This window comes from Passer montanus, unplaced genomic scaffold (assembly GCF_014805655.1).
Source record: "Passer montanus isolate IOZ18808 unplaced genomic scaffold, ASM1480565v1 scaffold343, whole genome shotgun sequence".
NCBI lineage: Eukaryota > Metazoa > Chordata > Aves > Passeriformes > Passeridae > Passer > Passer montanus.
This window is the reverse complement of record NW_024368186.1, coordinates 1-22,106: the sequence shown is the minus strand read 5'-3', so window position 1 is coordinate 22,106 and position 22,106 is coordinate 1. Positions and strand designations below refer to the sequence as shown.

At 45.9% G+C, this 22,106-nt stretch overlaps 2 protein-coding genes across 4 annotated transcripts; both read left to right on the top strand.

The window, feature by feature from the left end:
• Positions 1-19: 19 nt before the first annotated feature.
• YBEY (ybeY metalloendoribonuclease) lies at positions 20-911 on the top strand. Of its 2 annotated transcripts, XM_039715727.1 has the most exons (3): positions 43-507; positions 597-665; positions 770-909. In XM_039715727.1, exons 1-3 carry the CDS (start codon positions 169-171, stop codon positions 854-856), a joined length of 495 nt encoding a protein of 164 aa, XP_039571661.1. In that variant the 5' UTR covers positions 43-168; the 3' UTR covers positions 857-909. The 2 variants fall into 2 exon arrangements, with proteins under 2 accessions (XP_039571662.1, XP_039571661.1); XM_039715728.1 differs by lacking the exon at positions 597-665 and having other exon boundaries at positions 20-507; positions 770-911.
• On the top strand, positions 881-15,087 carry POFUT2 (protein O-fucosyltransferase 2). 2 transcript variants are annotated; one of them, XM_039715725.1, is made up of 9 exons: positions 881-1,085; positions 1,674-1,924; positions 2,941-3,085; positions 3,376-3,486; positions 5,643-5,709; positions 7,159-7,284; positions 7,841-8,021; positions 8,261-8,384; positions 14,007-15,087. In XM_039715725.1, exons 1-9 carry the CDS (start codon positions 910-912, stop codon positions 14,173-14,175), a joined length of 1,350 nt encoding a protein of 449 aa, XP_039571659.1. In that variant the 5' UTR covers positions 881-909; the 3' UTR covers positions 14,176-15,087. The 2 variants fall into 2 exon arrangements, with proteins under 2 accessions (XP_039571659.1, XP_039571660.1); XM_039715726.1 differs by lacking the exon at positions 14,007-15,087 and adding an exon at positions 8,680-8,853.
• The last annotated feature ends 7,019 nt before the right edge of the window (positions 15,088-22,106 follow it).

The window sequence follows — 22,106 nt, the reverse complement described above, 5'->3', positions numbered from 1 at the left end:
CGGGTGGGAGCAGCGTTGTGGCGCTGCTGTGGGCGTGGTCTAGGTGGGCGGGGCTTCCGTTGGGCGGGCATATTAACGGCTGGGCAGAAGGGTGGGTAGGGTTTCTGATAGGGCGTGGCCGCGGGCGGGGCTGCGGGACGGAGCCGCTGTGTAGGGGGCGCCGCCGCCATGAGCGTGGCGCTGCGGAACGCGCAGCGCGCCGTGCCCGTGCGCCGGGCCCCGCTTCGCCGCGCCGTGTGCGCCTTGCGCGCCGCCCTGGGCGCCTCCCGCTTCGACGTAGGGCTAGTCTGTGCCAGCAACGCGTTGATGCAGCGACTGAACGGCGTCTACCGACACTGCCCGGAGCCCACCGACGTCCTCTCTTTCCCGTTCCACCAAGTGGAGGCGGGGGAGCTGCCGCGGCCGTGCTGCCGCGGCGAGTACAACCTGGGGGACATCTTCCTGGGGGTGGAATACATCCACCAGCAGTGCCGCGAAACCGGGGAGGATTTTGACGCTGTCCTGACGGTGAGGGGGCCCCGCCCGGGCCTGGCGGGCGGTGGGGCGGCCACGGGGCTCGGTCAGTAACGCGTGTTGTGCTCCTGCTCCCCGCGCAGGTGACGGCCGCCCACGGATTGTGCCACCTGCTCGGCTACCGGCACGACACGAAACCCGAGTGGGAGCAGGTGCGGGGCCGGGGAGGGTGTGCGGGGTGCGGCATGGGGTGGACCGGAGGCCCCGGTGCTGGGAACCGGGATTCCGCTGGTGCTGACCGCCGCTGCTCCCGCAGATGTACCAGAAGGAAGTGCAAATCCTGGAGGAGCTGAACCGCCTGACAGGCTCCCGCCTGCGGCCCCTCACCGCCGGCCTCTTCTGAGAGGCTGAGAGGGGCTGGGGCTCCGCCGGCGCCGCCCCGGACGTGGCGTGGGGATGGTGGCGCAGGGGCCCGGCGGCCGCTGTGCCCCGGCGCTGCTGCTGCTGCTCGGCCTGGCCGCGCTCGCCCTGCCGCCGTCCCGAGCCGCCGCCTCCGAGCCGCCCGCCGTCGCCCTCCGCGCTGGCCACGCCGCCTCCTCGCTGCCCGCCGCCGCTGCCGCTGCGCGTACCAGGTGAGCGGCGGCGGCGTCCGACCCCTGGCCGGTCCTGCCCCCCAGATCTCCCCCGTCGTGCGGTCTTGGCCATCAGCTGGTAAAGGGCCTGCTTCGACTACTGGTGCATTTTTGAGTCGTTTTTGGAAGGTGTTATTGCAGCTGTCCGAGGGCTTTTGTCTGTAGAATATCTTGAGTTGTAACAGACCTCATGGGGATCATCCAGTTCCCAGATGCATTCTTTTCCCCTACTTCTCTGGAGCGCATCCTCCCGCCTTTGTATCCAGCTTACAAGAGTTAGCCTGGGTTACATGTCCGTGGTTTCACCATGTACCCCACGTCACCCTCAGGGTGAGCAAGACTCTTCACTCCTTGACCCGCTGCAAGAAAGGCTCCTGGTATGTGCCACCTCGCCAGGATGCCTAGTGGCCCCTGCAGCACACACTGCCCTGACTTCCCATACTTCTTCCCCTTCTGAGTACCACAAACTCAAAAAGAGGAACAGCTTTCTTCCCAACAGTTTCATCACAGGATTGTAGGGTAAAAAAGAAAAACGTGTAATAGCCTCAGTGTGTGCCCAGAAAAATGGTATCCCTTTGTTCTCCCCAGATACCTGTTGTATGATGTAAACCCCCCTGAAGGGTTCAACCTTCGCAGAGATGTCTACATTCGTATTGCTTCCCTTCTAAAGACCCTGCGGAAAAGTGAAAATTGGGTGTTGGTTCTGCCTCCCTGGGGACGTCTTTATCACTGGCAGAGCCCTGATATCCTCCAGGTCAGGCTCGCTTGGTCCGAGTTCTTTGATATCCCAAGCCTCAACAGGAACATCCCTGTCATCGAATATGAGCAGTTCCTTGCAGGTAGGATATAGAATCATGCAGTCTACAATTAATTAAATATTTGATATGGTTTCTTAAGAGGTTTTCCTTATATGTGCCTTTATCCTTTTATGTAAAATAATCATAGAGGTGGCAAGAGGAGCAATGGGAAGGAGTTTTGCTGAGCTACACAACCATTAGGATGGAACAACCCAATTACTTGGCAGCTTGTTTGATGTAGCACTGCTGCCCCCTTGATTTCTGGGACCCCCAAAGACAGACAATTAATGCGTGTGGTTAAATTCACCTGTGATATTTCTGTGTGGTTTTGACCATAAGGAGGGAGGCAGCTTGTTGAAATACAGACAAGCCACCTTTTTCCTGGATATGTTGGTTGGACAGTAAAAGTTGTGAAGCAGGTTCTTCCCTGAACTTCTTTTTCATCGTTGATACTGCACATACTTGAAATATCCCCAGCTTTTTGTGTCTAAGAGAAAGGCTTTCCATAAGAAAGTGAAGTTGGTTCCTTTAGGATTTAATGCCACATTGAGCTAATCACCAAATGTTCAGTTTGTGAGCACTGCACACTGGCATGTTCAGCAGAGGAAATAAAGGCCACCAAATGTAACACCTCTGCAAAGAGCTCTGAAGAGAAAGCTGTTCCAAGAAAATACTTGTTGCGACCCTGAACTTTAGGAGAAGAAGGGCTTGTACTTGGCATTTTTCTTGGAGGCACTCTTCCTGTGGCAGCTGCTTACAGCACTGAAAACCTGTGTGCTTTATAGTATGTTTTACCCAGGTGACAGTGATTCTGCTGCATTTAGCACATTAAATCACCCACAGAGCTGGGTGGGATAGTAGGTGATCACATTGCTTGACCCTTTTACCCTTTCTCACTCTCAAAGAACTTCCTTTCCTTCTTTATAGGGAAAATGGGGAAGAGAGAGTAGTGTAATATTAGCATTTCTAGCATATTTTTAACTGCAACTGATGCTTGTTCATACCTTTACAGTATGGGTTTTAATGCTTATAAATCCTTTGCTTTGCCTTCTGTTCAGAGTCAGGTGGGCCCTTTATTGAACAGGTTTATGTGCTACAAGGCTATGCAGAAGGATGGAAAGAAGGAACATGGGAAGAAAAAATAGATGAAAAACCATGCATTGATCAGCTGGTGTACTCCAAAGACAAACATGGTTACTACAGGTAACATCGAGCGTTCCTTCTGGTGTTTTCAGTTGTATTCAGAGAGATACTTGCCTGCTGTAGATATCTGGGTTCTTGGAGTTCACTTTGTTTTTAAGAAGCCTATATACAGTAAAACGTTGTATTGATATGAGAAGATCTGATTCTGTGAAGTTGCTACACAGAAAAGCAGCATAAAGGAGCTGGCTGGTTTATTTGTATCATATGTAGTTTTTTAGGATGTTTTGTTCTTTAGATGACATTAATTTAAAATACAAGCCTGTGAACCAATCCTTTGTGTTCCCTTTTAGAGGCTGGTTCTGGGGTTACGAGGAAACACGAGGCCTAAACGCCTCTTGCTTGTCTGTCCAAGGATCAGCCTCTATTGTGGCTCCCATCCTTCTGAAGAATACTTCAGCACAGTGAGTTACCTTGTATAACAATTTATTGTTGTGTTATTGTCCTACCCCATTGCTAGGTGGGAAGAGCAGGGAGAATTTAAAGGGTTGTCCACTGTTGAGATACTTCATCACTGAATTATTGTACTCTGTTAAAATAATTACAAGAGAGATTTACAGTGCAAGAAACACTTAACTGTAACTTTTGTTAAAGATTGCAGTGCTAAAACCTAAGATCAAATAGCCTTGAGCTCCTTTATATTCCCTGTCAGGCAGCTTCTGTGACACATACCTCCACAGTATCATCAATATCCCTACATCATGCAGTGGAAGAGATGCTGAACCGTCAGCTGTTCCATATGCTACTCCACAGCACATGTAATTTTACATCTCTGGCAGTCTCCTGTGCAGTGGGAAGAGTTCTGGCTCTATTAGTTGTTCTCCATGTGAAAGCCATTCCATGCCTTTGATTGTCACCACTGCCAATCTTCGAACCTTATCGAAAAGTTCAGCAGGATCCTGCACACTGAGTGTGGGTAAACCTGTTACATTGCAGTACAAATTACATGTTCTTTCCAGTGCTCTTCTCTTTTTCTGCTAATTCTTGAGACACAGGTTCCTTGTTTTGACCTCTGAGTGTTGCCTTGATATTTGCATCAAACTGTCCTCATTCCTGGCCATCAAGACCTTCAGTTATTAGACTAAGCCAGGTTTTGATGTTTTTGGTTTTTTTTTAGTATGCTTGCTCCTATGCTAGAATTCATCTGCCACTTAGTTGTCCAGTGATCAGACTTCTCTAATTCTTCATAGCTGGCCTTAGCTGCTCTGAGAATTTTAAAATAATTAAGCTGTGTCACCTAATTTCACACCCTTCTGTAGGTTGTTTAGGAATATGGTGAAGAGACCTTGCACTTGTGACCCCGCTCAGCAATGAGAACTATGCATTTATCCCTGTCTCTAAACTTTTTTTTTTTTAAATCCATGCAAGAACCTTTCTGTGCCAAGTTTTCTTAAACGCCTTTAATGAAAGCTGTCCGGAAATCTTGTTAGGCAGTGTCAATGAGATGTCCCTTATCTTCATGTGTGCCAGTGTCTTCAAACTACTATGATTGTTCAGAGCTCTCATCTCCCATATTGCCCTTCTGGCTGGACAACCAGTTGTGTGGCCCTAGCACTGGATTTTTAGCCCTCAAGTATGGTCACTTCAAGGAAACTTCTCAATGCATTTTGATTAGTAACCTCAATCACCTCCAATCATCCTGTTAGATGTAGAGCTGCTTCTTCACCAGCACAGTCTAGTCTGTTTCCAGGTGGTTTAGGGCATTCCATGCAGGTGTCCAGCTGATGATCAACAGAGATAATCCAAAGCTGATTGGTTATTTGCTTCCTCTCTTTTTAGTAGAAGGAGATGCAGATAATGACCTTGATTCCTTTTAGCAGAAGCATTTCTCGGTGTGTTTTCTTATCAGTGTGCTCACAAACTAAATCTGCATCTCTTATGCTCTGGAATACTTGAAGCTCTCAAAATCTCTTCTGCTTCTTAGAACTTTGATGGTGCTAAGTTTTTATGTTTCTAGTACACAATCCTGAACTGTGTTTATTTGTGAGAAGGCAAGCTGCTGTCTACTACCACACATTTTGGTAATGTCTCTGTGTTCTTTGATCTGTTGTTTTACTGTAGGACATTTTATTTTACATGTGGAAAACACCTTCCCTGGGTTTGTTTTCATGATTTTCTGCTTGTTCCCAGAGGCTGTCATGTGCTCTGAGGCTAAGCATTATCACACAGGTCACTTTTCCCCTTTGGATCACTCTCCCTGTTAGAAATCTAATTTCTCCTATAGCAACTATTACAAAGACTGTGAGGGGTGGTTAATGCTTGTTATTGTTTAAGTCTCAGAGTCAGGATATCATTTTTTATGGAAGAGAGCAGGCACAGGGATTGGTATGGTTCCCTTCTCTCTCTAGCAGACTGTGAGTCACAATTTGCCTTGTAGAGAACTAGAATTTGTCTCATAGGAGCCTCATTCCCTCATTTCCAGGAGTCTGTCCCTCGTTCCCCATGTTCCCTTAGCAAACAGACTATGGTCTGTACTTTATCCTAGCAAATGTGTAAAGAAAAGTCATAATGTAAGTTCTGTTCCTAAGGGAACTGCACTCAGTTTTACAATTTTCAATAGGTCAGTGATGTTAGACAGAGCTGAAAACCTTCTTCATGACCACTACGGAGGGAAAGATTATTGGAATGTGAGTATTTTACAGATAGCTTCTCTAGACTTTTTCCTTGGCTCTGCTAAAAATTCAGTAACCAATGTGTGCTTCAGTTTTGCCTCAGGTTTTTTGTCTTGAAAGTCACTTGTGTCTTCTGTTTCAGCAATGTGTGCTAACATGGTTTTCAGGCTGCTGTGGATTAATGTGACACAGGAATTTGCCCTGCTGTCTTGTGCCTAAAGGCCCAGTGCTGCAGATCATGGTGATTGAAAGGATCTCCCCATATAACACATCTAAAATCAGAAGGGAGCAGTTTCTTATCTAGTCAACCTCAAGATTAGTATTTTCAAAAGAATTACGTAAAGTGCTCATTATTGTCCCAAATCCATCCCCATTGGCTTCAAAGGCAAAATTCCCATGGGTTTCAAGGCAGAGGTCTATGGTAAAATAATTCCTGTCATAAAAGTTTGAAGAAAATGTTACGGTTCAGACACAGCAAAATGGAACATGCTGTGGAGTGCTTGATATAGTTGAAATTCCTAAGAAAAACTGACTGTCATGATACTACAAAACAAATTACATGGACCTCAGTCTTGTAAACATCTGGCTATTCACTTGAGATATGGCATGTTTTCAGAAGTGGACCAAGCACTAGTTTGCTAGCCTTGCATTATTCATTGAGAACGGCCCCTCAAAGAAGAAAATGCAACCCAGGTACCATATTTGAGTATGACTCGTCCTGTAAAAGCAGGCATGAAATCCACATGGCTCCCATAGCTCATATTTCTTAGCAGTAGCACTTTAAACGTTGTCCCAGTGGTTTTGCCTGATGTCCAAACAAAAATTTACTCACTGCAGCATGGGCCCAGGGCCTCTTCTCTTTTTTCCATGTTCCTCTGAGAGGCATCTCTCCCTTCTTTGTTTCTTTGCAGACAAAAAGGGAAAACTTGGGATTTCCTTAATTCTTTTGCCTGTTAATAAAAAGGCTGCTTGTGCCTATGTGCAGTGGTAACTGCATCACAGAATCTTAGAGATGACTACTCACAAGTTAAGGAAATAATTCCTTTTTTGTCATTTTCCCACTGAATTTCATAGGCGTGTCTGTGACTAGATGCATAATATTTTTAAAGCAGGTTTTATTCTTAAAGGTGTTTAGCACACTAAAGTGTTTGCCCAGCTTTTGTTTCCAGAAGTGAGGTATATTGCTAGGGTGTTTAATTTGGTGTATCATGTGTTCTGTTGTGTAAATAACTGCAGTGTCCTCCCTATACTTGTGTATTGCAGGGGCAGGTGAGTATGCTGGTTATAAATGTGATGATAATTAGAAATAAACTATTTAAGCTTGGATAAAATCATTGCTTAGAGTACTGCATAGATGTACGAGAAGTAACTGCATCCTTGATGTGCTGTGTGTATGAAACTGTCTCCACCTACTAATTTTTAGCTCTCCTTTTTCTGACTCAGCGTCTGCTCTTATTCCAACAGACCCGTCGGAGCATGGTGTTTGCTAAACACCTCCGCGTGGTGGGAGACAGGTTCAGGAAGAAATACCTTCAATCCACTGATGAGGCAGACAGGACTCAGTACAAGGAGGACTGGACACAGATGAAGGTAAAATCCTTAACAGTCTGTTTCCCATAACAAATATTTTATTTGTGTATTCCTGGCTGTGTGCTGCAGGGCACAGTGGAAGGTACACATGAGCGAAACACTTCTGCTCACATCGAGGTGGACACGCATGTTCCTCATGCACCTTCTTCTCTCTGTGTGACACAAGCTAACAGAGTCTGTCGAGGTGTCCTTGATTGGTTCTGAGGGCCAGATCTTTGTTGCTCTCATTTCAGTAAAGGAAACTTGAATTTCTTCCTGTTTTCAGCATTATGTGTGGGTGTAAAGTTCAGCTGCCAGCTGCCAGTTGAGGATTTATTTGGTCAAGGAGAGGAGGTTTTGCTTACAAAGATTTGGCACTCCATTTTCTCTTGCATGATGGTGGCCACCCAAGATGTCAATGTTGCAACAAATGTCCCAAGCTACTTCCAGTCCATACTTAAAAATTTCTGTCTGCAACTAGAGAGATTCTGTGCCTTATTCAGAGATCATGCATTCTGGCTTTTCAGTGTGAGTAGTGATGCTCTCAAGTTCTAAAGTTTTGATCTTTCTCTCATAGGTTAAGACGGGCACAGCTCTAGGTGGCCCCTACCTTGGGGTTCATCTCAGAAGGAGAGACTTCATTTGGGGTCACAGAGAAGACGTGCCTTCCCTGCAAGGAGCAGTAAAGAAAATCCACAGCCTCTTGGAGACACTTAAACTTAAAAAAGTTTTTGTAGCCACTGATGCTGTTGAGGAAGGTAGGCAGATCACAGTCACTTCAGGATTGGAAATTTCTGAGGAGTGCAGCAATTACCGCTGGCTCCCCTCCCTCCCTGCAATGCTGTGAATTTTGGCACTGAATTGTAAAACTTGTTGGTAGATTTTGGTGTCGCTTGCTCTGTAACTGTTCACCCAGGGTTTCCTTAAACACAATGTGTGACAGCAGCAAGTTGCTGTTCATAATGTAGAGATGAATTCATATCTTTCCGTCTTTAAGAGATTGAAGTGCTCAAGAAACTGCTGCCTGAGATGGTGAGATTTGAACCCTCTCTGGAGGAGCTGGAACTCTATAAGGATGGAGGCTTAGCTGTGATTGACCAGTGGATTTGCGCACATGCAAGGTAGCAAACCTGACTTTTATTCAGCCAAAGCTTGTTATTCAGCACTGTCGCAAAACTGAATATGATTTTTGTCCCAAGGTTGTTTGCAAACAGTGTAAGACATTATATAATCAATTATATAATTGAGATGTGTATAGTAGATGTATAATGGTTATATTTTCTGTGTATGTATGATAATTTTATTATCATATCATTTCACTGAACAGTGAAGTTCATTGGACTGAAATCTAATTACTTGCATTTTAAAAACTTGCCCTCCCCTCACAAACCCTTTTTGATTTTTTTTTTTCCACAGGTATTTTATAGGCACCTCAGTTTCAACATTTTCCTTCCGAATCCATGAGGAAAGGGAGATCTTGGGATTTGATCCAAAAACAACTTATAACCGATTTTGTGGTGAAACAGAGAAAAACTGTGAGCAGCCAGCTCACTGGAAAATTGTATATTAAACACAGAGAAACACAAAGGTTTTGCTGGAGTTCAAAATTATAAGGAAAAATCATGGGGAATTACTTGTCTTGGAACGAAGTGTGACCAGTCCTGCACTCTCAGTTCCTGCTCTCCTTCCACCGTGGGTATGACATGGGGTAGCTGTACTGCTCAGTGTCTCTGGACCTCACAGCACTTCTATGTGGCAGCTGCACCTGGGTCCCCCAGTATGTCCTGCTCTTGCTGCTGTGTGGTCCCACACATACCAGGTGGGTTGCTACAGACCACAGGGGCCTCTTGGCTGCAGAGCTGTGATGGGAAGCGGCAAAGCAATGCCCAGGATGTGGCAGTTCAAGCCAGCCTCGCCTGCTGGAGCATTTCTTACCTGTCCATTGTTTTCTCTGTGAGTCTGTGGTCAATTTTTAACTGCAGGGCTGGGGGTCCTGGCCATGTCACCAGGAGTGCTTACCCTGGGAGCACTGGTCTCTACCCAGGAAGGGACCAAGCTGCCACTAGAATAAAAGCAGGGGGAGGTGCTCCCACTCTAAGGGCCTGCAAGGCCCATTCCTTGGGGACTCATCTTTCATGTGAAGGCACATTGCCTAGCGGAGAAACCTGGTGGAGCAGGGCCAAGATTCCATTTTTCTGAGGTAGCTCTCTCCTCTGCCTGCCACAGCACTGGCATGGGGAAGGTGGGTGTGTTCAGCACTTCACCTGGAAGAGGGGTGGCCCTCTCAGGAGGGTCCTGATTGCTTCAGGGCTTTGCTTTTCCACTGGTTTGTGTCCACAAAGGAAAGACACGTGGAAGGCAGAACCATCACCACAGCCCTGTACTCAGCAGTCCATCAGCTTTCCCCACAGTGAAGGTGGTTAACTCTGCACCACTGCAGATCTGCAGAACAGCTGTTCGTCCACAGGGGGCTTCTGACACGTGTTGCCTATTATGTATCTGGAGGAATCCAAATGCTTATTTTGTGTCTCTACAAGTGTGGCCAAAGCCACACACACACGGAGCAATAACAAATTCTCATGCTGTACCAATAGAAGCAAACATTAAATAATATTATTTCTTAGACAATTGTTGGGGATAAAATCTAATGCAAAGAAAAAATCTAAATATAAAAAATCCAGCTGCTGGTGCACACTGATACAGTGTTTCTGCTTTTGAGCTCAGTAGGTGTTTTTTTCTTTCCTCCTTTCCTTCTTATGTGAGCTCCCTTTAATTTCATTACATTTCCATTTTTGTCGTCTATTTTTAGCTAAATAATACTGATGGTGTCAGTCATACAGTGCCCAGGATTTGTCTCGTAAGTCAGCCGTGCTGCTCAGGCCTCAGCACGTCAGGGTGCATGCACCCCCTGGTGCTGGTGTTCCCAATCGCGGCAAAATTTCAGGCAAGCGTTTAAGTGTCCCATTGCTGTTGGCTGGTGTCCAGCAGTGCCTCTTCATCACTATTAAGAGTCCATTTCTGGTGGCCCAGGTTAGCCTAAGCTTTCTAGCACTCTCTAAATTAATGGGACTGGGGATTCCAGTATGCACCACAGAGGTTTTTTCAGGGAAATCCCTTGAGCCCCAAATCCATGTGAGTCCAAAGCAAAAATCCCTGGGCGCTGAAGGCAACAGGATGCTTCCCGAGAATTTTGAAGTATTCAATGTATCCTAAATGTTAGATTTGAATGAATGCTGATTGTTCAGGATTGTGTGTTTGGAGTTGCTGGTTTAGAGATGGCCAGGTCTGGATTTGGATTTGTAGGCACCGAGAGTTCTTTGTGTCAGGTCTAGGTTTGGATTTGTGGGACTTGTTGGAGAAAAGAAGGAAATGGAAATGCACAGCTCGGTTCTTGGAGAAATTATCAGGATGGGAGAAGAGAGGGTGTGGAACTGCTGGGAGCTCCTGGAGTGAGGGAGAGGATCCAAGGATGGGAAGCAAAAGCTGTGGAACAAAGCCCAAAAAGGGGGCGGGGCAGCAGGGACACCATGGGGGAAACAGGGAAAGAATCCCTGCACCAGGGACCCAGCAGGGGCCAGAGTAGGATAATTTTCTCTTCATTGTCTCTTGTTGGAATCCTAATAATGAAGGTCAAAGACCATGATTAGTTTGTGACTAGCTTTGGAATAAAAGGTGCTCTTCCAGAGGGAATTTTAATACCTGTTGAAATTCTGTTGGTTAAAGGAAAAGAGGGAGGAAGTAGCTGGGGAATGAACAGGTGGCTTTTTGGTGGATACAGGGAAAGACATAGGAAGTGGCATTTAGATAAAATACACCTCACGGGTGCCATCAGGAAAAGCCAAAACTGCCCTGTTTTCCAAGCTCTGACATTCCAGAGGAGTAAATAGTGGTTAGCACATCTATTTTTGTGTTCCTTGTATGCCCAGTGCTTTGTTGGGAAGAGATAATATTAGGAAATGAACAAATCCAGGGATGTAATTCCTGATAGTAAAGCCCTGCAGGCCCAGGCTTTCATATTCTTCCAGCACCCAAATGCAACAGAGGGAATCCCGGAGGAAGTGGAAAATGCTGTCACTCCATTCATGGCACTCCTGGGACATTGAAAGCAGCAGAAGCAGTAAGAACAGAGTTGGAACCAGACTCCAGCTGGGTAAGGCAGACACCAAATCCTTTAGAATTAGAACTTGAGCAGCAGTGAGAAGAATTAATTGCTAAATTTGTACCCCCATGGATTCCTGAGCAGGATCCCAGCAGGGAAGACTGGAGGGATACTCCACAAGAAAGTCCAAACTAGGGACTGTTCCCAGGTGGGAGCAGCGAGCCTTGGAATTGCCTGAAGGGAAGAAAGAGTGATCCTTTCAGCACAAGGATCAGCTGTCAAACATGGTGATGTTATCAGACCATTCCTCAGGAGTGTTTAGTTCCCAAGCCAAGTCAGTCTCCTGCCCTGTGAAGCTCAGAAATCTCAGAAGAACCCAACTGACACGAGGAATGGACTGGCAGATAAAACTGCTGGGGAATGGTAGGGACAATCATCCTAATAGAGGGCCTCCTTTTGTACAGGAATGGTGCAAAAATCACCCAAAAGAATAGGAGTCAAATGGGATTTACAAATTCCTTAGAGACCACAATCCAGTGGGAAGGCTGAGAGAGGGAAACAGCCTGCAAATAAGCCAGATCTGCCAAAACCTTCAAATGGCCACATCCTGGCATTGCTGAGGAATTTAGCCAAGCTCCAAGCAAAAGGTGAGCCTCTATGGCATCCTTAATGGGAGACCATATCCAACTGTGACTTCCTGGAGAAAGGCTTGGGATAGGTTATCCCAGTTTTCAGACAATATGTCATTTCCTTGGGAAAACCACTTTGATCATTGCATAACTTTATTGTTTGAGCCTCAGCAGTCACCTGGGATATCCAAGTCCATTCTTCCCAGGAGGGAGACTGGGAGTACGTCCAGACATGGAGAATTTCTGGGAGAGCCTTGGAGAAGAAAGAGGGCTCTAGCTTTGTAGGTCTTTGTCATAACCCATCATGTCCACCACTCCTGTTTGATCCCAGTGGATTTGTCCTCTTGGATTAATCCTTAGCAGCACTAACTGTTTGGAATTAAGCACCCTTTGGGACATTTTTCCCATCTGTCTTGGTTTGAAAAGACGGGTGTCTGCTAAGGAAGGCAGGAGACTCCCCTGAAATGGAAAATGTAAGCCCCCTCCCTCTGAACTGTTATAAATTAAGGGGGGCTCTCAGGCAAAGAGATGGGAGTAGGAATAATAGTCCTTTATTAGGGAAGAAAATAAAATAAACAATGCAGTAATACAAAACAACACTGACAGAGTCAGAATATGACCTGACACCCTGTTGGTCAGGGTGGTAGTAGCAGTCCAATAGGAATTGTGGCTGCAGTCCTCCTGGAGTGGCAGGTGTGGTTTTGTTGAAGTAGTGATCCTGTAAGAAGGGGGTAGTTTTCCTCTGAAGATCCAGTAGTGGTGTAGATTGGTCTGGTCTTCCTCTGAGAATCCAGTGGGAAAAGCCCAACTGTGGTGTTCCAAATCTCAGATTATATCCAGGAAGGAATGCTTGGCTCCTCCTTCAGTGGAGCTTCTCACAACGGGCTGATGTACTTTTATCAGCCGTGCAGTGACGGTCACTGGCCCTTTAACAGAAGGTATCTCCTGAAGGGAGGATTGGTTGTGGAAGAGATAAAGAAAACTGCACAATTAACAGGAGATAACTGCCCCACCTCTAGCAAATGGCCATAGAATACACACCCCCAGCTACATTTTCCAACCTGAAACACCATGGAACCTCTCCATCCTGCCCTTCAATTCTGTTGCACACAGAGGGAAAACCCAAAACCCTGTGATTTCCCCTCTCCTCTTCACTTTGCCTCCCCTTTTCCTGTGAGCTTTTGGCTATCAAGGCTTGGATGTGAATTAGGCAGAGGCCCCCTGGAAGCTCAGTTCGAGGTGGGATTAGAGCAGTGATGGAACCACCATGGATTCTCCCAAGGTTTGGTGTGAGGAGCTGCATCTTGGGATGGGCTGGGATTTTGTGCTGTTATGGGCTTTTTTTTTTTCTGTTTGCCTTTTGGGCCACCTCAGAGAAAGAGCTGGAAACCAAACCAACTAAAGCGGATCCTCAGATTCCTGTCCAGACCTTCAGAGGAGGCACAAATCCATGTGGAGCTGCGGAAAGTAGGAATAATTGAGACTCAGGATTCTGCACTTGCTTCTTTTAATGTGTTTGGAGATGCAGGAAACACCAAATCCCAAAGGAATTCTGTGTCTGTAACATCAAGTGCAACCTCTTTAAAGCAATGTCCTTGGAGTGGGGTTTTCCCAAGGATAGATCCAGATGGGACATGTAAAAGCCTCAGTGAGGATTTCCAGCCTTAACTTCATAGCTTTTAGAAAAGCTTAGTAGCCAAACAATATCAAATTTCTATCAGATTTGTATCAAATACGTGTTTAAATCTGGGACTGCTCTATTCCCTGGATGGGAAAGTCCTTGAAGCAGCCAAGCTGAGGCATTCTTGAGAATTCCAAGAGTTGTGTCCTTATGATTCTTAATACAATATTTAAATAGTTACTATTGAGTTGAGACAGTATCAAGTAGATTTGTTAGAGTGGCAGAAATGCTTTTTCACCTGGAAAAATCATTTCTGGAGGTGGGTTGGGATGACCAACACTCCTTATATCAGAATGAACTAGTCTTCATTCTTTTTCCTTTTTTTTCTTTCTAGATTGTGGATCATTGGGGAAAATATTTGGGATAAAGAAATGAAACACACGAGGGAAGCTCCATGTTCTGAAGAGAATGCTTTAGTATTGTTTTTTACCAGTGTGGGTAAAAATTTTTTACCGAATGGGACGTGCCTAGTCTTGTCTGGTCCCTGCTGCTCAACCAAATAGCAGCACCTGTGGTCTTTTCTCCCCAGAGACACTACTGGTGGGTTGCAGCTGGGCACGTGGGGACAAGCCCAGGCATGCCCGAACTCCAATGCTAATGGGCTGGAGTTTGTTGGCAAAAGAGGGTCACTCCTCAGGCCTCCCTGTGCTGGAGAAACCTTTTAAGGCGGTGGAGAAGACGGAGTCGGTCTTCATGGAGGGTTTAATCCAGAGGGTTTTTTTCTCAGCCACAGTAACAGCTCCATGAGGCCTCCCCCAGGGCGTGGTGTGCCCATCCTTTTACCCAGGGGAGAGGGGGAGGGGGGGGAAACACAGGGACCACCAACCAGGCACAGGGGTGTTATGAATAAAAAGTTATCAATTTTTTTAAGGTTGCAAAGTTAAACAAGTTGAATCAATTACTGTTAAATTGAAGGTTATCTGCATGTTGCAGCCACCTATTGTTAAGAGTTCTTCTTCAATTACCTATTAATGGTTGGTGATTAGCTATTGTCCCCGCCTGATGCTTGCCAGGGATGACACTCGAACCTGCAGGTAGCAGGGGTGGAGTGACCTCTGAGCTAGTATGCAGATGAGAATGCATTTCACCAGATTTTGCAACGTTCTGGAAAAAAACCACTAAAAATAACGAGCCAACACGGAACTAAGAGACCTAAGTGACATCTAAGGATGAGGAACTTAATCCAATATCTGCTACGATCCTTTTACTTCTCACCCTAACCTTAAAAGGTCTTAACTAGAAAGAGGACCTGAAATGTTAGACTGAAAAAGTGGAATTTCCTACTTTCCCGTGAGGACGGAATCCCCAGCTCTGCCTGCAGACCAGCAGACACAGCTGCATCACCCTCTTCCTCCGTGCCACGCCTGGGAGCAGTGGCAACGTGACCCGTCGATTTCTCCCCACCTGAGCTGATTCTTTTTAATAAAGGCATTAAAAAGGAGAAAGATCTCCTGCCCCGTTTATTTCATAGTGAGGCTCTACAGCACGGCGTCTCTGCACCCTCTGGACTGGCGGCAGTGTGCTCTTTGACAACGCGCACTGGCAGGGGCTATCTCCGTAGCTCCACACAGCAGCGGGGCGCCCCGCCGGCACACCGCCCCCGCCCGGGGCAGTGGCACGGCTCAGGAAGACCGGGGGACATTCTGCTGAGGAGACAACCCTGCAGGGGGTGGCAGCGTAGTCCTGGACGGCAACAGCAGCAGGCTCTGTGGGCAGGTTGCCCCTGCCGGGGGAGGCTTCCCAGCTCCATGCGTGGTTTCGTGGTGTGCTGTGGCTGCTCCACCCGTCTTCCTTCCCCCTGCACCCGGCACGGTGTCCCCACACTTCCCGTCGCCTCGACAGGTGGTACATGCTGTGTCCCCTCCGCCGTCATCACGTCCCGCTCTAATTGATTTAACAAGTTGACAACAAGCCTCCAGGGCTTTATAACATTAGGATGGTCTCGTCGCCCATGGAGGCAACTTCAAGTATAAACTGGGTAGCCTGTTCCTAAGTTAAGCCTAGGGAGGCTTCTTCAGTCTTATCTAGGCTGTGGCTCTTACACCACACCAGTAGGGCTAATGGAGCCAGCTCATCATATTTTGCCCCTCTTTTCTTTAAAAGTCCATACCTTTAGGACAGGGTCTTCCTGTAGTGAAACCCACGCACCCGTGTTCCCTGCGGTGTCTCTAATCCACAAAAAGGGGGAAGGTTTGGACCTATCACGGCTCTCTATGCCTTTCTTCGCAGCTCGAAGGCTGCTGGCAATTCTTCCTGGTTGCCCCATGGCACTGGACAGTGCTCTTCACAGCTCAAAGACTGCAGGCAGCTCCTCTTGGCTACCCCGCAGTGCTGGACGCCACTCTTCTCTGCTCAAAGGCTGCGAGCAACTCCTCCTGGTTGCCCCGCAGCTCTGTGGACACTGCTCCTCACAGCTCAAAGACTGTGGGCAGCTCTTCTGGCTGCCCCATCTCTTTCCGCGCTCTATACGCAGCAGCTGTTGTGATTACATTGCGGTCACCAATGGGCGCAGTTTTGGAGACAGACAAGCAACATGACACCCCATGTTCATGAATCAACAGTCAGTGTTTACTGAAGGGCAGCCCTTTTTATAAGGTCTTCAGATTTCCCACTCATACAGAGTTGGACAGATTGGACAAAGGTTTCAACTCTGCCCAGCTCCCTGGCCAATGATATAGGTGCATTCCCGGTTCACAGGGATTGGCTGGGGTCCCCTTATTTGAGCTTGAACTCAGCCTATCAGTAACACAGTCGTGGACTTGCTTACTACTTGTTCTCTACTGAACTAGGCTGGTCGAGTTGGTGTCTGTTGTGCCAAATCATTTGTGCAGCTACAGACCAGCTATAGCTGTCACATATTCAGAGTACATTCAAGCTTTCTTCACTGAAGCAATTCAACAATGCCTCTTTTTTTATAAAATGTGATGTGTGTCACAAAGATGGATCCCCACTAAAGGTTATACACATATAAAGGTTAATGACAAGAATGGTGTCTCACCCCTGCAGTTACATTTGTAAATGAGTTGATTTTCCAAAGCTAAATAATCCAGGACATTGAAGACAAAAGACAGTCTTTGTTTTTTGCAAGAGTCACCCTTAGGAAGATTTGTGTTGAGACCATCTTAGTTCCCCAAGATTCCATGGTGTCACTTTGCTCTCCTGTTGTTCATAAGCCTGTGCTATGCCACAATGGACACTGAGTTCAGCTTGCCAGGGCAATATCCACGTAGGACCTGGCTTCAAGGAGGCCCTGTTGTGTTAGCAGTTGGCATTTGGTTCCTGGTGATTGCATTGCATCGCAGAGGTCTCCTGGGTTCCCATGAGGCCCTGCTATGTCACAATGGACACTTGCTTCCATCAGATTCCATTGAGACAATGGACATTGAGTTCCACCTGCCCAGGCAATATCCAAAGGACACGTGTTCCATGAGGCCCTGTTGTGTTTGCAGTTAAGACCCAGTTCCCTAAGATTGCATGGCATCATGGTGCTGTCCTGGGTGCCATGAGGCCCTGCTGTGTCACAAGGGACACTTGCTCGCACAAACCTTGGAAACGTCCCATTGGCACCTGGGATCCATGAAGCCCTGCTGTTTGACAACTTACTCTTTTTTCCATGAGATTCCATTTCCTCCCAATGGTTATCTTGGTTCCATGATGGCCCTCTATGTCACAAGAGAGCCTTGGTTTCTTGAGATTCCCTTGTGTCACAATGGTCTCCTGTGTTCCATCAGGCCTGGCTGTGTCATAATGGACATTTGCTTCCATGCACAGTGGCAATGTCCACGGGGCACCTGTGTTCCACAACGCTCTGCTATCTTATAAGAGACAATTTTTTCCATGAGAACCCATGAAATCGCAATGGTCACTTGGGTTCTATAAGGCCCCGCTGTTTTGATGAATGACACTTGGTTCCATGGGATTCCATTGGCCCAAAATATTCTCCTGGGTTCCAAGTGGCCATGCTGTGTCACAATGGCCCCTTGCTTCCACAAACCATAGCTCGGTCCCAGTTGCCCCTGGGTTCCATGAGGCCACATGTTCACAACTGACATTTGGTTCCACGAGATTCCATTGCATCACAATAGTCCCCAGGTTTCCATGAGCTGCACTGTGTCACAATGGACACTGAATTCATAATGGACACTGATTTTTTCCTCTCCCTGCAATATCCCAGTATCACCTGATTTCAAGGAGGCCCTGTTGTGTTTGCAGTTGACACTTGATTCCCAGAGCTTGCATTGCATGACAATGGTCTCCTGTATATCTGTACATCTTTGTACTACCCCGAGACCAGGGTCAGCCCTCAGGCCCCCGTTGTGGGAAAGCCAGACTCTCTGTGTGTGTAGGCGCTAAGACCTGAACATCTCACCCTGTGGCTGAATAAAACATCTGTGGATATTATGCAAAGGTTCTTTTTGCTTCCTTACCCTGGACTATGCTAGCAGCAATTCAGACTGCTACATCCTGGGTGCCATGAGACCCTCCTGTGTCACAATGGACACTTGCTTCCATCCGATTCCATTGTAACACAATGGCCCCCAGATGCCATAAGGCCTTGCTGTGCAATAATGGAGCCTTGTTTCTACTAGGCCTGGCAACGTTCCAGTGGCACCTGTGTCCCATGGGGCCCCACTTTGTCAAAGTAAAACCTTGGATCCATAAGATTCCAGGTTGTCGCAATGGCCTGCTGAGTTCCATCACGCTGCGTTGTGTCAAGATGATTTTTTGCCATTTCTATAACTTTGAATACTATCTTCAGTATTCTAAGCAGGCATACTTGCTCCTTTTTATTTGTATGTATGCATGCTAAGAATGCCGAGGATACATAAAAGCCATAATAATGGTACAGAAAAGAATAAGCAAAAAGTCATCTTGGCATCAGTGACAAAGTTTATCCTCATGTAACTCAGCAGACCACTGTGTCACAAAGGAATCTGATGGGAGCAGGTGTTCATTAAGGCACAGGAGGGCCTCATGGCACCAGGAGACCACTGAGAAGCAATGCACGCTCTGGGAACCAAGTGTCAACTGCAAGCACAACGGAGCCTCATGGAAGCCAGATGCCACTTGGATATTGCCAGGGCAGGCAGAACTCAGTGTCCATTGTGACACAGCACAGTCTCATGAACAACAGGAGAGCACAGTGACACCATGGAATCCTGGAGAACCAAGTGTCAGTTGCAAACACAGCTGGGTCTCATGGAATCCCGGAGACCAATCTGACATAATGGAATTCCACAGAATGAAGGCTGCATTATGGCACATCTGGGCCTCAAGGTACCAAGGAGACCACTGTGATGCAATGGAATCTTAAGGAACCAAGGGTGAATTATAAATGTTAGGAAAAAGAAATTGCCCATTTATTATAAGTTACAGAGTTGATAAAGTTAAACCCACTGTTACCAGTCTTTATTGTTACCTTGTTGATAATCAATTACTTGTTGTTCATCTCCTGTTAATTATGTGTTGTTCATCCCCTGTTAATTACCTGTCAGAAATGAATAAACTTTTAAAATAAAATTAAACAAACAAAAAAAAAGAATAAACAAGAAAATACTAAGGGAGTGAAAAGGTTTTTTTTCTTTAAAACACTATCTAAACATTGGGTTGATAAAAGGTTTTAATGAAAATTAGAAAAAAGCCAGGAAAATAAGGAATAAAAGTTGGTCTTTTTCCTTAAGAACCAACTTCTTTTATTTAAAAAGAGCAAATAAAAGGACTTTTTTCATGAAAAACACCTTTTAAAAATAGATCTTTTTTTCCCTGGAAGAAAATACAGTTACAGCATATAGATCTTAGGGTTTTGTCCTGGAAAAACAATAAAACTGATCATTAGAATTTTAGCTAAAAAAAAAAAAAAACCCAAAACACACGCACCAAAAAAAACCACCCCCCCCAAAAAAAATCAAAACCCCAGAAAACCAAAAAAAAACCCCCAAAACCACAAGACACAAAACCCCAACCAACCAAAAAAAAACCCCCAACCAACCAACCAACCAACCAACCAAAAAAAAAAAACCCACAAAAAAACTCCCAAAAAACCAACCCCAAAAACAAACAAACAAACAAAAAAAAACCCTAAAAAGTAAACCAAAATAACCAGGATAAAGAGCTTTTTTATTATTTTTTTTGTAGAAAGTGAGGAAAAAGGGGATTTTTTTCCATGAAAATTACAGAGGCATTCATGAAAATAAAGATGATTCTAAAGGCTTTTGGATTAAAAAAATATTTCAAAATGGTTTTTTTTTTTGTTAAAAATAATAAATCTCCAGTGAGAGGTTATTGGAGAAAAAGTAAAATGAGGGAAGAGAGGAATTTTCAGGCAAAAACAAGCCCAGGGATTCAGAATTTCATTTTCTGTGCTAAAAAGCCTGGAATTAAGTACAAAATCCAGGAAATTTAGGGATTTTGCATAGAAAACAGGGGTTTTACTTACCACAGAAGGGAAGGAGGAGCCACCTGATCCCATCTCGTACCATTCCTGTGAAAAACACCGAAAATTACTAAAAACTGTTGTTTTACAGGAAAAATCCACCCCCATCCCTGGGGTGCCTCTAGAAGCCTCAAATAACCCCCAAATTACCCAAAATCTTTTAAATACCCCAAAATGCCTTTTTTTCACCCCACAGAAATCTCTTGGGGCTTATTTTGGCCCCCAATGCCAAATCCACCCCAAAAACTCAAAACTCTAAACATATTGTCCAAAATTCCCCAAGTTTGGATCAAAATGGTTTTTCTTCCCAAATTCTCCCATTTTGGGTCAAAATATTTTTTTCTCCCAATACCCCCCCTTTTGGTCATAATGGAATTAAACAGGGATTAAACATCCCTCTCCCCCATCCTCCCCTCCACCTTTAGCCCACATCAGTCTCCATCTATATCAGAGTCACTCCAAAACCAGAAAAAAATTAACTAAAATCACCTAGATTCACGTCAAAATGGGTTTAAAATGCTGACACAGCCCTCCCACCAACCCCTGCCCTTGATGCCACATCAATACCCCATTTCCACCAAATCCACACTTAAACTTCATTGAAAGGATGAATTTTTCCCCAAATCCCCCTGGTTTCAGTCAAAATGGGTATTTTTTTGCCCAGCATCCCCTAAGTTTGGATCAAAATGGGGCTCAACATCCAGGAAAACCCTTCACTCACCTTGTCCCACACAAACCCTCCCAAATGCTCAATTTGGCCTCCAAAACGGGGAAGAAAAAAAATGACCAAATTTTGGGCATGAGGGAAAAAAAACCCTGAAATTTGAGAGAAAAGTGCACAAAAAGGGCAAATCCCTGAGACTTGGGGGGAAATGGGCAAAAAATTAAAAAAAAAAAAAACGGGAAAAAAAGTGTTTAAAACCCAACATTTTGAAAAAAAAAAATAAAATTATGAAACATGGAGAAAAGAGGGTAAAAGTCATAAAACTGGGGAAGGGAAAGGGTAAAAAAATCTGAAATCTGGACAGAAAAAATCCTCAATTTCTGCCCATCATCAAACAACAAGGAAAACCAGGAATAAATGGGGAATGAAGCCTCTCCACCCACAGGCCCCTCGGCTCTTGAAATCCAGGTCCCTTAAAACATGGAGTGTTTGTCCCAGAGTCACTCTTTTTACACCCAAATAAAAAATAACCAAGCCACAGCCATACCATGCAGATCTGGGCAGATTCAGCAGAATGTCAGGATGGGGGCAGGGGGAGGGGGACAGCGGAGCATGACCCACAGCTCCAGAGAATTTGGGAACTGGCAGCTGGATCCTGTCAGGGATGGGAAATGATGGGAGTGGAACCCACAGGACACCTTGACAGATGTGACTTACAGGGATGTCATGACAGGTGTGGGACCCACAGGGATGTCACAACAGGTGTGGGACCCATGGCAATAATCCCAAATTCCCTGAACTCCCAGAATCACTGTCCCCATGGTACCCTTGGGCCCCATGACACCAGGGAAAGGACAGACCAAATCCAGATGTTTTTTACCCAAAATTAATAACCCAAGTCTCAGCAAGGAATTACAGGAAATGTGAAATTCTGGCCCAAATGACTGAAAAAGCTGAAGAAAACCAGCTGGAGCCAGGTGAGACGTTGGCAAAGAGCTTTTGCCTTAAAATGAAGACATAAAAATGGGGAAACCCTGAACCCCACAGAGATCCTTAAAAGTGTCCAGAGACAGAGACCCCACCCCCAAAGCCATCCAGGGACTCCCAAAACCCCTTGGAGATTGCCCAAAACTACCCGGGGAATCCCCTCAGCCCTCTGAACCTCCCAAACCACAAGGTCCCTCTGGGAAGATGGGGGTCCCTGGAAGGGTTTTGGGGCTCCTGATAAATGAGCTGGAGAGCAGAAATTTTCAGTTGCCCTGAAAGTGCTGGATGGAGCTTAAAGACAACTGGCAAAAAAGCTGAAACGATGTAAAGGTATGCACGGAGGATCACAA